The 13281-nt window shown below is 51.7% G+C and overlaps 1 protein-coding gene across 1 annotated transcript; it reads left to right on the top strand.

Moving 5' to 3' along the window:
- Nucleotides 1-242: 242 nt before the first annotated feature.
- On the top strand, nt 243-9871 carry ECRG4 (ECRG4 augurin precursor). The gene is made up of 4 exons (XM_081157027.1): nt 243-398; nt 4180-4227; nt 6005-6162; nt 9506-9871. The coding sequence occupies exons 1-4, from the start codon at nt 320-322 to the stop codon at nt 9659-9661; spliced, it is 441 nt and encodes a 146-aa protein (XP_081013153.1). The 5' UTR covers nt 243-319; the 3' UTR covers nt 9662-9871.
- Nucleotides 9872-13281: the final 3410 nt, after the last annotated feature.

Below are 13281 nucleotides of genomic sequence, written 5' to 3'. Positions count from 1 at the left end.
AGCCCTTCCCTCCTGATGGCATCAGCCCCCCCCCCCCCCCCCCCCCGTCCCCCGCCTGGCAGCCGGAACCCCGCTGTCCTCGCCAGCCTGCAGCTCCCGCCCCGTGGTCCTCGGTGGCTCCAGAAGCGAGAGCTTCTGCGGCCTCGGAGCCGATGTGCTCGGGGGCCGCTGGCACCGCCCCTCCTGGCGGCCCCGCCCCGGCAGGAACGCCCGCCCCCGGCGCCCCTCTCTCCCGCCCCCTGCGCCCCTCTCTCCCGCGCCAGTCCTCCCGCAGCCGCTACTGGTGCTCGCGTTTCCCGCCCGCCTTCTGGGTGCAGCCATGGCCTCCTCCTCCGCGCGGCCCGCCGTCCTGGTCTCCACCGCGCTGGTGCTGTTCCTGCTGCTGTGCCTGGGCCCAAGTAAGTGGGGGCGACGCCAGGGCGCAGGGGAGGGAGCTCGGCGCCGGCGGGGTTATAGGGACCCATCCTGAGTCCCTGAGAGGGCCAAAGGGTGATATGGGTGTTGAGTTTTCACTCGCACAAGGAGCAAGCGGTGCGCTTGGGCCGACAGAGTGCCAGGGTCAAGGGCAGAGCCTCAGATGTGCGTGATGACCCAGGGAAAAATGAGGGCCAGAGGGTCCCAAAGAGGGACAAGAAGTGTTTTAGGACTAAGGTAATGGGGAGGGAGTAATGGGAGCTTGACTCAATCGGGTGGTGCGCTCCACCCCCCTCCACACACTCCCTGATGGTGGACAGGCTTTGCATCCCGTAGGAGGAACCGCTCTTAGAAGAGAAATGCAGCCCTCAGCAAATGGGTTGAAAATTCCCAATGAATCGCTCTCTATAAAATGTGCACTTTCACACATACCCCCAGAATGAAGCAGTGTGCAGCCATCTGGACCCTGGGAGTGGACAGACCCCGCCTTGAGAAAGGCAGTCAGAAATAGTATGTTCTGTCTGGACACCACCGCCTTCCCGTGTGGGGTCCTCTGTGGTTCACTAGTGGCCCCACATGCTCCAGGGCCTTTGATGCTCACAACTGAGAGAGGCAGGCACTGTGGCTCCAGATCTCCTGCTAAGGGAACAAGGGCTGGAGTGAAGGACTTGCCCAGACCTGAGACCCCAGGCTGGTGCTTTCCCCACTGCGGGGTAGCTGGGCACTGGATGGAAATGGGAGTTTGCTGGCTACTGTATTTTACTTACTCAAAGCAGGTACAGAAAACCAAGTTCCTGGTGGAGGGGAGGGAGGAGGCATGCAGCAGGAGCCCGGAGGCTGGAGCTGGGGTCCTTCGGACAGCAGGGGAGCTGTTCAAGTGTGTGTGTGGGGGGGGGGGGGGTACTGCATTTCTAAATTACAGCCACAGGGGAGGCTAATCAGTAATTTCCCATTACAGGATTTATCTACCTCACACCCTCTGTTCTGCCCATTTTAAGAAGCACATTCCAGGAAAGAGTGAGCCCTGGCTATAAGCTTCCCTCTTCAGGGCTTGTATTTTGTTTCCTTCATACCAAGAACGTAGTGAAAGCAGTCAGTTAAAATATTACAGTATCAACACTGAGCTGGAATGGAAACGTTCTCATGACATAAAATGAAAACCTTTATATCTATGTAGAGTCCCAAAGGTGGCCCTTTGTGACACCCAAAAACATTTAATGGAGAAAATGATCATCTCCCTTCTTCACCAAGTAGTAAATTGATCAAAGGGCATCTTGCAATTCTGAACCTGCTGGGAGATCTCTGCCAGGTAACTAGATTTGATAAACTCAGAAGTGCCAATTACCACAGCCTAGAAATAGTAATGATGGTGTTGGGGTAAAAAAAAATCCCATACTACAGAAAAAACATCACACGTGTTCACTTATTCTTTGCTTTTTTCTTCAAGCAGATTTAGTGTGCTGTTGAATCATACATATTAATGTTTATAGTTCGGTGTGTAGTGATTGGCACAGTGGCAACACTGACAATTCATAATTCAGGGATTACCCATGCTTTTCCGTTGCATTGCTGAGAATTGGTGAGGCTGCAAGTCTGGAGCAGTGGTGACACATTTGCTGCTAGAAATTGCAGCCTCATTGAAAATGCGTAAGCCCGTGTCTGTTTCAACATCAGACCACATTTCATTCATTAATTGTTCAGCTTTCACAGAAGGCCAGCATAGGAGGGACTTAATTCCGCAGGAGGTGTTGGAGATGGAGGAATGTTAAGATCGTATTGAATGCTACCACTAGTGCCAGGGAACACAGCTGTCTGCTTTGGGAAGCGTTTTCTTTGATTCCTTCCTGTAAGAGGCGTGCGGGCCCTCTAAGGAGTCCCGCCTGCGGCAGCCTCCTCAAGGGCTCCTCTCCAGCGGCTCCTGATGTGAAACCTCCTGGCGGACCTATGCCAGTGCTGCAGGGCTGCCAGGTGTTGGAAACCTTACTTCACGTCCTAATCTATGGCCCTGTGGCCCCTCAGAGCCATCACTTTCCTCCCAGAGCTTTTATTCCTCCGGGTTAGACATCTAAATTCTTTTACTGTGTCTCATATAACACATTTGGGCCCTTGTCCTCCCTGGACTCTCCCTCTGACCACGACTCCAGTTTTTCTGGGCTCTTCTGAAAGTCATGTTCTGAACTGAACCAGATGACAGAGGGGTGGTCTGATCAGAGCAGTGAGAAAACGGAGACAGGAGAAGTGCTTCCTTTCTGCAGGATGCCACCGTGTCATTAATGAGTCTAAAATGGCAATTGCTTTTTAAACCATCACATCACCGTAGACTGGCGCGCGCACAGACAATGGAAACCCCTGGGTTCTTCCAGAGGCCACTGCACATTGTGCTACCACCTGGGCGCACTGTCCAGCAGACACCAGCCCTCCTGTGGAGACACCAGGGCGACCGCTCCCCACCCCGCACCCCCAGTGCTGTAATGTGGTCTCTAGAGAGTCTTCCCGAGCCGGCTCCCCGCCTGGCACACCTACTCTAAAGGCAGCTGGGTATCACCCAAATTCAGATGCTTACAGAGGCTAAGAGAGAGGCTGTTTGGAGACCAGGGGGTGTGCTGAGTGCTGAGTGATGTGGACCCAGAGGTGTTCAATTCAAATTCTGTAAACACTGGGCATCCCAGTAAAACACACCTGCAGGAAAAGTTCAGCTGTGGGCAGCCAATCTGTGACCTTTCCCTCCAAATGTGTTCTTTTTCCCCTGGTAAACTACCTTGCAAATTCTTTCAGCAGGGTTCTTAATCTCGTGGGTGCCAGACACTTCGGAGAGCTAAGGCTTCTTTCCCCAGAAAACTGTACCCTTGCAGGTAGAAATCCAGGCCTTGGGCCTGACCATGGAGAGGGAGGCTGAGTACCTGCCCAAGAAAGTGCGCACCTCCCCTCAGTGCCTGTCTCCTTCCTGGGGCCAGACTAGCTCCTGACACCTGGAGCTACCTTGCTCCCTACCTGAGAGGCTGGGCTGTCCCGGGGCTTTGTTCCCCTCAGAGGACAGGCCTTGTGCTGACAGGTGCACCTAAGGACCAGAGGCGTGGACCGGTCCTCACACCCGGAGGGGTCCTATCAGGCCAGACGCGTTGTTTTCCATTGAAATGACTGGGCTGCTGAGAAACATTTTTAGAAGTGAATAAAAATAAGAGCAAATGGTGCAATTACATCTGTTTATAAGGAGATCGGGATAAGCTACAAACCGGGCTGAGTTCTAGAGCTAAGGCTTCGGCTTGTGGCAGCCGAACGTCTGCCGCCCCTGCCTTCTGCCGGCACCTCTTCGGCATCCTCTCGGCTTCGGGCGAGGACACCAGTCCTGGGGTGTAGAGCCCGCCCTGGATTCAGTGTGATAGCACCTCGAGGGCTTTGACTCATATGTCTGCAAAGACCCTATTTCCAGGAAAGTTCAATTCAGAGGTTTCAGGTGGACATGAATTGGGGGGCACTTCCACCCACTCTACCACGAAGAGAGAAAGCCTGCAGGAGGGCACCTGTGACAGATGACTGGCCCTCATAACATGACATAAGGGCTGAAAGAACAATGTCACCTTTCCTGGGGACCAGCTCATCCTGTCCTGCCCTTGGTCAGCCACGGTCACTGTCTCCAGGCTGAGCCATGGGCAGCCTGAGCTGCTTTTGCTGCACAACAGGGAAGCTACAGCCCTAAACAGTGTGATACTATCAAGCTGCCAGATCAAGGTGGGCGCAACCTGACTTCTGTCTTCCTTCCTTTAGGTGCCATAAGTGGAAATAAACTCAGGCTGATGCTTCAAAGACGGGAAGGTAAATACACCCCCGTGGGTCAGGGTTGCGGTCTCCCCGGGATTACATGAAATGGCCACGCCGAGCGTGCTCACCGGAGCCTCGTGTTCGGGCATCAGGCGTGTTTAGCCCTTACCAGGTAGCAGGTCTAAACAGCGTATTCTGTGGGTGTGGGGTGCGATGTTTCATTAGATAAGTATTATTGCCAGGAGATGGCTGAAGGTTGTTTCCCGAAAGCTGTCAGTGTGGACTCGGAAATGAGAGCGGCAGGCTGCAGTGTGACCTGGGTGCTGTTTGTGCGGGAGCGTGGGCCGGTCAGAGCACATTCATCCAGAGCACACTCTGGAGCCGGCAGAGCTCGGGGGCAGCAGGCACTGCCCCGTCCCGATGGCCCACATGCAGTTAGCTCCTGGGGGGCTCAGCTGGAAAGACGTCTTCTCACTGACACCTGGAGAGACGCTCCTCAGGTAACGTGGTGGAAGCCGCGCAGGGTCTAGGGAGAGCGCAGTCTGGGCCCGCTGTCATCAGCTCTGTCCATGGGACCAACGCTGTGGTCTGTGAAGGCCATTTCCCTCCTGGAACTTCATCTCACCTGTAATATTAACTGTCCCTTAGAAATTAGGTTCAAGTGGGCTCCCAAAGGGGCCTCCAGCTTCCCCTCGGGGATCCCTCAGGTACTGGGCAGGGGCGCCCCTCTCAGGGTCGGGGGCTCCTGGGGCATCTTGCCCAGCACTTCCAGCCGCTCCCACGGCCCTGGGCCCCTCCGCAGTCTCTGGGGCATCTCGGAGGGCTTCCTCCCCATGCTGGGCAGCCAGTGTCTCCCCAAGCACAGCTGGGTGACAGAAAGTCTCGCAGGGCCGGCCTGACAAAGGGGGGCTGGAGAGGAAAACGCTAGATAACCGCATGTCCTGGGTGTACATCCTCAACTTTGATTCACTTCAAGCCAAGAAATACAGATGGAGCACCTACTGTGTGCCAAACGCTGTAACAGGCCCGGAGGGAATTAGACATGAACAAGAGTGAAAACAACCCCCCGGTATTTATCCACCTGACCACGAACACACAGGCACTTCACTCCCATCACCCCCTGCTGCCTCCGTAGCAGCACAGAGGCAGGGACGGCAGCCCAGCTTCATCGGAGGGACAGGCTCAACCAGGCAGCGGGCAGACCCGGTGGCTCGGCGGCCCCCTGCCGAGGGGGTGCTGTTTAAGCAGCTGAGACCACGCAGACAGACGGGAGGCAGCCCGGGACAGCAGCACCGGGACCCTCCCAGACTCAGTGGCTGCCAGTGACCCGAGGCAGATATGGTGCCCACGGTGGCACTGTGTGTCCCAGCAATCTGGGTGAGCACTGGCCACATCATGGGGCTGGGCCTGGTCCGGCCCCCAGGGCTCATCATTCCAGACCTTTCCACTCCCTGGTTTCCTGAGCAAGCCCCGTGCTCTCTTGGTTGCGTGTACAGTGCATGTGCACCAGGGCGGGACTAGACACCCGTCTCCTGAATGCAGAGCCCGGGGGGAGCCATCAGCCCTGCGTGAGGCCTGGCTCTGAGCACGGGAGAGCTGCAGGGAATGAGCTGAATTTCATTTCCACCCTGGGCCTGAGAAGCTGAGGGTCAGCCACCCCTTTTACATGGCTGGTCCCAGACAGACGAGCTTATTAACAGGACTCTTTGTACCAGTGACGCTGAGTCAGACCACTCTCCCCCTGGGCACTGGGTGGGATGTATGACAGTGATTCACCCAGCAGGAGAGCAAACCATGCTCTTTCCTTTCTGGGTGGGAATTGCTCTTTCAGCACCTGCTCCAAAGAAAACGGACCTGGCTGTTGAGGAGAACAAAGCCAAAAACTTCCTGGGCAGCCTGAAGCGACAGAGACGGCAGCTGTGGGACCGAACCCGGCCAGAAGTCCAGCAGTGGTACCAGCAGTTTCTCTACATGGGCTTCGACGAGGCGGTAGGTACCTGCTCCCACTGTGTGTGTCAGGGGGGATAGCTTGGAGAAACAGGGCACAGAAAATTAGGCTTCACTGTTGGCTCCAAAAGGACAAGCGCCCCCCCCCCGCCATGGCAAGGCTATCCAGGCTCTGGGTTATGTGACCATCAGTATGGGGACAGCAGCTGGAGTTGTCCATCACACTGGGTTCAGATGGGAAGCCCTCCCAACATGTTTGGGAAGTGGAATTCCAGAGAAGTCACTGCCCAAACTGGCTGGAACTGATTCATCGAGTCTGGTTTTCCTAGGAACAGTTCTAACAACTCTACCTGGGTGTCCTTAAAATAACTCACAACCACCCCAAAACATTTTCAGCTTTACCTCAAAAAATGTCAGAAACAACAAGGTCAATGCGAAGACCCAAGGGGACAATGGAAGGACATGGAAACTGGCTTTTAAAGAGAGATGGGTCTTTGCAAATGCTTTGGAGATGATTTGTTAATGTGTTTGCAGGAAAAGATGGTTCGGTTCACATGTCCAGGTAGTGAGAGTGGACATATTCACCCAATTACAGGAAAAAATGTTTCTAATCACAGACTCCCAGCTGGGGACCAGGGGCAGGTAGGACAGCGCAGGGTGGAGGTGGGGAAGGCGGTGCACAGAATTCTGCAGAGTGACGGCCAGGCTTTCACTCGGGAGCAGTGCAGTGTGTCAGACATCATTTTTTAAATTAAATTTATTGGGAAACAAAACAAAACTAAATAAATGGGACTATATCAAACTAAAGCGCTTCTGCACAGTAGAAGAAACCATCAACTTAACAAAAAGGCATCTGATGGAATGGGAGACGATATTTGCAACAGCAATACCTCTGATACGGGGCAAATAGCCAAAATATATAAAGAACTCCAACAACTCAAGAGCAATAAAGCAAACAATCTGATTATAAAGTGCGCTGGGGACCTGAAGAGACCATTTTTAATGGCTGCATCAAATGCATCCAACTGAATTATGCAGCCGTATCGGAATTTCCTTCTTGTTCCCAACCATTGGCCATATCAGTTGTTCCCCAATTATCTTGTTGCTACTCAAATATAATGTTTTGTTGTGCAAATAACTGAACTCTTACAGCAAAACTCTGTGCCAGGAATATTCTAGTTCTTACGTGAATTAACTTGCTTAACATTCACAACCACTCCACAGGCCGTAATTGGCACCTCTTTGTGTAGCTAGTTTCTTCCTGAGCATCGCCCGCGCCCAGGGCAGTTACTGGGCGAAGGTGGATACATCCGAGGGTCGCTCCCTAAGCCATGGGTGAGGACCCCTGTTTCCTCATGTCTGCAGCAGCATCTGCTATTCTCATGGAAAGCTTTAAAATTTTACTTGTTTGATAGATGAAAATGCGATTTCACCCTTTAGCACTTTGCATTTCTTTGGTTACCAGTATTTGCAATTCTTGAAAATGGGTACTAAGAGTTCAACATGGGGAAACGGCTACGTAGTGTCTGAGGACAGAACCAGACTAAAGGAGGAACAAATAAGACCTAATAACTAAATATGCGCAGGCGACACTGGAAGGAGCCCCCTCGGCGGCAGCAGTGGCCGCTGGCAGCGGAACTGCGATCTCCCTTTTTCTTTGTCCCCTCCCAAATATGGATTTTAAAATATGAGCCCACATTTTTTCTGTAGTCATAAAACACTTAAAAAATTTAATGAAATATATTTTAAGCCAAGCTTCAAACGAGATTCTAAAACGAGAAAATCAAGGAACAAGATGATTTCGCTCCAGGAGAAACTGCAGTGTTGGGGACAAGCCAGCGCTCTCCTCTTCCAGGCACAGGCCCCAGGCCCCGCAACCCCCCCCCCCCCCCCGGCTGGGGAAAGGAGCCAGACGTTGCATCTGGGGCTGCCCGAGCCCTGCTCTCAGCCCGCACAGTTGGCCACTGCTTGCCCAGAGGGGACGGCCACTGAGAGCACGGCCACTGCTCCCCCAAAGAGGACGGCCACTGAGAGCACGGCCACTGCTCCCCCAAAGAGGACGGCCACTGAGAGCACGGCCACTGCTCGCCCAGAGAGCACGGCCACTGAGAGCACGGCCACTGCTCGCCCAGAGAGCACTGCCACTGAGAGCACGGCCACTACTCGCCCAGAGAGCACGGCCACTGAGAGCACGGCCACTGCTCGCCCAGAGAGCATGGCCACTGAGAGCACGGCCACTGCTCGCCCAGAGAGCACGGCCACTGAGAGCACGGCCACTGCTCGCCCAGAGAGCACTGCCACTGAGAGCACGGCCACTGCTCGCCCAGAGAGCATGGCCACTGAGAGTACGTGGGCGAGGCCGGCTGCCAGCCTCAAGGAGTCCTGGGATGTCATGTTCACTGGAGTCTAACTGAAATGAAAGCAGGCTCCTGAGACCCAACCACCAGAAGATTCGATCAGGAGACGGGCGGGGGTGCCTGAGGCTCTGCGTTTTATAGCATCCCGAGATTCGGAGGTGGTGGCGCACTGGCCACACTAAGAAAAACCGGCCGGAAGCCCAGACTTTCACACACACTCCTCCCCCAGGCCGTGTCCGTCTGCTTTGCCTCTTTGCCCTTCCACCAAATCGCTCACCACGTCCTGAGGCCCACAGGTGTGAGTAACCCCAATTCATCATGCACCCCCCCCCCAGCAAACAACTAGCCTTCCTTTAGGAATGGACTAATAGCAAAGAGCAGGTGCCCAAACTGTGACCCTGAAGGTCACTCCCCACTTCTCACCCACCCGCAGGCAGTCCCTCTCCGTCCCCTTTCTTTTTATTAGTGGCAGATGTCTGTCCTCATGTCTCTCAGGAATTGTAGGCTTCCTGAAGGCAGGGGATGTCCTACTGGCGTTGGGTGGCCCTCTAGTGCCCAGCTCAGGCCCTGGCACTCTGTGTCCATTGAATCCGTGTCTGTGGGATGAATCAGGCCCCTGTGAGAGCTCTAAGCAGCACCGCAGGTGTGGGGGGGTCACCGTCAGGAGCTCCTAAACCCACCTGCCCCGTGCCGCGCTGGGCCAGTGCCATGCGGAGTCACTCAGCCCCCAGTGATGAAGCCCCCGCGACGTGCAGAGTGGGCCTGGCCCAGGAACGCGACAGGAACACAGTGTCTGCCACAGTCAGACGTGCACGTGTCAGGCATCGGGCCCAGTTGTTACTGTATCAGGCAGATGCACCTTTTGTCAGCCTCGTTCCGGCTGCGATGACCTCTGGGCACAGGAGTCCTTTAGCGGGACTCAGCCTGGGTTGTTAATCACTGAGGAAAAACCACCCCAGAGAAAGCAGGGTGACATGTGGTCAGGGTGTGACCTAAACCCACTATCTATGGTTTCCTCTCCTCTCCAGAAATTTGAAGATGATGTCACCTACTGGCTAAACAGAGATCGGAACGGACACGACTACTATGATTACCACCGTCACTACGATGAGGATGCTGCCATCGGTCCCCGGAGCCCCGACAGCTTTCGGCATGGAGCCAGTGTCAATTACGATGACTACTAACCAGTGTCCGCCTGTGCAGACCCAGACGGGTCCTCTCTCCTCCTAACCCGACTCAGTGGCTCCTGCTGTGCTTTGCTTCAGCAACTCTATGTGTCCATTTTCTGTGACCAGAAAGGAAGAGTTAAAACGACGAATATAAACGCTTTTTGATAGGTTATGTAAGCACCTAACAGTGCATTTCATTAAAAATAGCAATAAAAGCATTTTGTTAAAAAGAAAAGTCTCAGAATGGATTTGGATGAAAATTAAGCAGGTGACAGTTTTCATCACTGGGGTGATTGTAGAGTTGAGGCGCCACCTGAGAGGCCCCTCTCTGTCATCACCCCAGAGGAACCTTCCAAGAATCTCACCACCCCCAGGCGACCCTGGGACTCAGCAGGGGTCTTCCTTTTGTTAAAATTCAGTCCACATTAAATGCAAGATATAGAACCAGCCAGGAAGCTTAGCTGAACATTCTTCAAGGTCACAGAGCCAGAGCTGGGCCTGTTTAATTTTATCATCAGGACATGAACAGTGGTAGAAACAACCCTGAAGTTTGGGTGATTTCAGAGCCCCGCTGATCTTTATAAAATTAACCTTGTCCAATGACTTCACGAAAGATTTAAGAGTATATTTCCCATCATACTCCAATCACTGAGTAAACGAAAGAGAAAAGTTGAGTGGGGAGGGGAGGGGGTGAGGAAGATGGGAAGGAGATGGGGGCCCCGAAGGCCCTGGGGCATCACTGGTCAGGGGCCTCTGGTCACAGCCTGCTGGGTGCCTGCAGGGATGCTGGGGGGGGGGGGGGTTGGTGAGTGAACAGTAGGAGGAGCCCCTCAGAATGGCTCTCATACTTCTGTGGACCACCGACCCCTCTGACAGTCTGATGCAGCGATTTCCAGCCTTTTTCATCTCATGGCACAGAAACTAATTACTGAAATTCTGCAGCTCAGCAAAAAATATACGTATTTTTGAACTGACAGAAAAATAGGTCTGATTTTACTCATTCAGACAGAATAGCTATTGTGTTGGCTGTTGTCACTTTTTTATTTGACAATCCAAGGGAAACGAGGTCAGTGCCCCTGATTAAACAGTCAGGTATTGCAAGTTTTAGAAATTCTTGCAGGTGAGAATCACTGTTCTAATGAAGTGTGTTTGTTCTTTCTCCGAAAAATGATGCATAATTTCCCATGTGTCTCTGAAACCAGCCCCACCCAGGAGCCGGGTCACAGAGCCCCCTGGGCCGTAGGAAGCGCTGGCTCGGGAGCCTGTGTGTGGACAATGGTAACACCTCACAGTAGTCACTTTGTTCCTTCCTTTGGAATCCTTACAACTTCTTAAAATTTATGGCAAAACACACATAATACAAAATCTGCCATTTTAACCATTTCAGGGTACAGTTCAGCAGCACTAAGTAGACTCACGTTTGTTTGTTTGTTTGTTTAATGCTCACCCGAGGGTATTTTCTCCACTGATTTTCAGAGTGTGAAGGGGGGCTAGGGGAGAAACTCCGACGTGAGAGACACTAGATTCGCGTTTCGTGCCCCATCACCACCACCCATTTCCAGACGTTTCCACCTCCCCAAACTGGAACTGTCCCGTTAGATACCAACCCCCTTCTCCTCCCCAGCCCCGGAACCCTCCATTCTGCTCGCTGTCTATGAACCGGACTATTCCAGGTGCCTCGCATAAGTGGAGTCCTACAGGATTTGTCCTGTTGGGACTGACTTATTCCACTAGCGTACTGTCCTCCAGGTTCACCCATGTTGTGGCAGGTGGCAGATTTCCTTCCTTTTTAAGGCTGAATAATGCCCCATCGCGTGTATAGGCCACACTTTGTGACCCCCCGTCTGTTGATGGACACCTGGGTTGCTGTCACCTCTCGCGATTGTGAAAGTGGGGCGCAACTCTCTCTTTGGGCCCCTGCTTTCAGTGCTTTTGGGTACATGCCCAGAAGTGGGATTACTGGATCATACGGTAATTGTTTAATTTTTGAGGAGCCGCTACACATTTTCCACGGCGGCTGCGCTATTTCCATTCCCACCCCTAAAACTCCAGTTTCTTCTCGACCACCCCTGGGCTGGCTCAGCCTCCACCAGTGTTTAGGAGGGAGAAGGTGACGAGAGGACGTCTTTGCTTCATTCCCAGTCTCAGAGGGGTGCCTCCCATGTCGCCCCATAGACTTCGTTTGCTTTATATTTTTGTAGATGTCTTTCACCAAGTTAAGGATATTTCTATTCTTTTAAAAATATGCTGAGAAATTTTTAATGTCATATGTGGATGTTGAATTTCAGATTCTTTATCTCGAGATAATGTAACTTTTCCTTTTTAATTAATGTAGTAAGTTCTACCAATGAAATTCTAATATTAATCAGCTGAATGCCTGGAATGCACTAACTGGACCATGACTTTTCAGTCGTTGTTGGGTCTGGTTGGGTTGTGCTGGTCCAGGTTCTTTGCATCCATGGTTGTGTTTTCTTTTCCATTCTCCGGGTAAGAATGGAATTGCCTGTTTTCCAGACGTTCAGCACCATTCAGACAGCGCCACCTGAGTGAGGTGCTTTCTTCATGACGAAATGTCTGACTATTGCTCACATTTCTTTTACAGTTAAAGGATTATTTTAATTTTGTCTTTCTCCTTGATCTGTTTTGCGAAGTTCTATCTGTCTATGTCACCATCCATTATGTCAATGTTTTGAAGTGTGTTGAGAATTGTCCTTAATATCCTCTTATCTGTTTTTCTCGGTAGCATCTGTGGTAATGTTCTTTTTTCACATTCCATTTATTTGTGCCTTTAAAAAAATGAGTCTTATCTTTTCCAATATGCAGTTTCTGCTCTGTTGATCTCTTCTTTATGTGCTCCTCTAGCTCATGAATTTCTGTTCTTTTAATTTCCTTGCCTCTGCATCTATGGGTCTTTAATATTAGATCTCAGTTCCATTTTGAGCCTTATTTTTTAAAGAGCCAGCACTTTAAGTTGCCTTCCAAGTATTGTATCCCATAAGTTGGATGTGAAAAGTTGCATGATGAAATATTCTAATTTCAATTCTAATTTCTCCTTTGACCCATGAGCTGATTGTAAGTATTATTAGATTTCCAAGTGAATGTATTTTTAAATTACCTTATTGGCTTTGTTTTCTAGCTTAATTGCATTGTAGTAAAAGACAGTGTGATCGGTTGGACCCCAACCCTTTGAGTATACTGAGGCCAGCCAGCTTTATGTCCAGGTGCGTCAGCCTTGGCCATTGCTCCAGGTGAGCTTGAAAGGAGCATGTCTTTCCCAGACATCAGAGGCAGTCAAGTCCATTAGCCCAAGTTCCAGAGTTACACGGGTCACATTTTCTATTTTCTTCCTTTTCAGGGATCCACTGGTAAGTGTGTAAGAGCTGATGGATTGGACAAGTTTTTCCTTTACTCCTATCAGCCTCACTTTGTAAGAGGCTAGAGGGAAATTCAGAAGGCACACAGAAATTTAGAAATCATACGTCTTCCCAGTGAACGGAATAATTTATCATTATGCAGCAAATTCCCTCATTTCTATAATGCTTTTTGCCTGAAATCTCCTGACACGCCTTCTTTTGGTTACTATTTGCCTGGTCTATCTTTTACATAATTTGGCCTTTATCTTTCTGTGTTGTTTT

The sequence above is a fragment of the Miniopterus schreibersii genome (genome assembly GCF_964146895.1).
Source record: "Miniopterus schreibersii genome assembly, chromosome: 13".
Taxonomy (NCBI): domain Eukaryota; kingdom Metazoa; phylum Chordata; class Mammalia; order Chiroptera; family Miniopteridae; genus Miniopterus; species Miniopterus schreibersii.
Note: the sequence above shows the minus strand (reverse complement) of the source record. Positions and strands in the feature narration are given on the sequence as shown.

Bases quoted from the DNA above. Each gene is read 5' to 3' on its own strand.
- ECRG4 (XM_081157027.1), top strand. From the start codon at position 320: ATGGCCTCCTCCTCCGCGCGGCCCGCCGTCCTGGTCTCCACCGCGCTG. The intron at 399-4,179 runs GTAAGTGGGGGC...TCCTTCCTTTAG, and splicing joins GCTGCTGTGCCTGGGCCCAA to GTGCCATAAGTGGAAATAAA. The intron at 4,228-6,004 runs GTAAATACACCC...TTGCTCTTTCAG, and splicing joins GATGCTTCAAAGACGGGAAG to CACCTGCTCCAAAGAAAACG.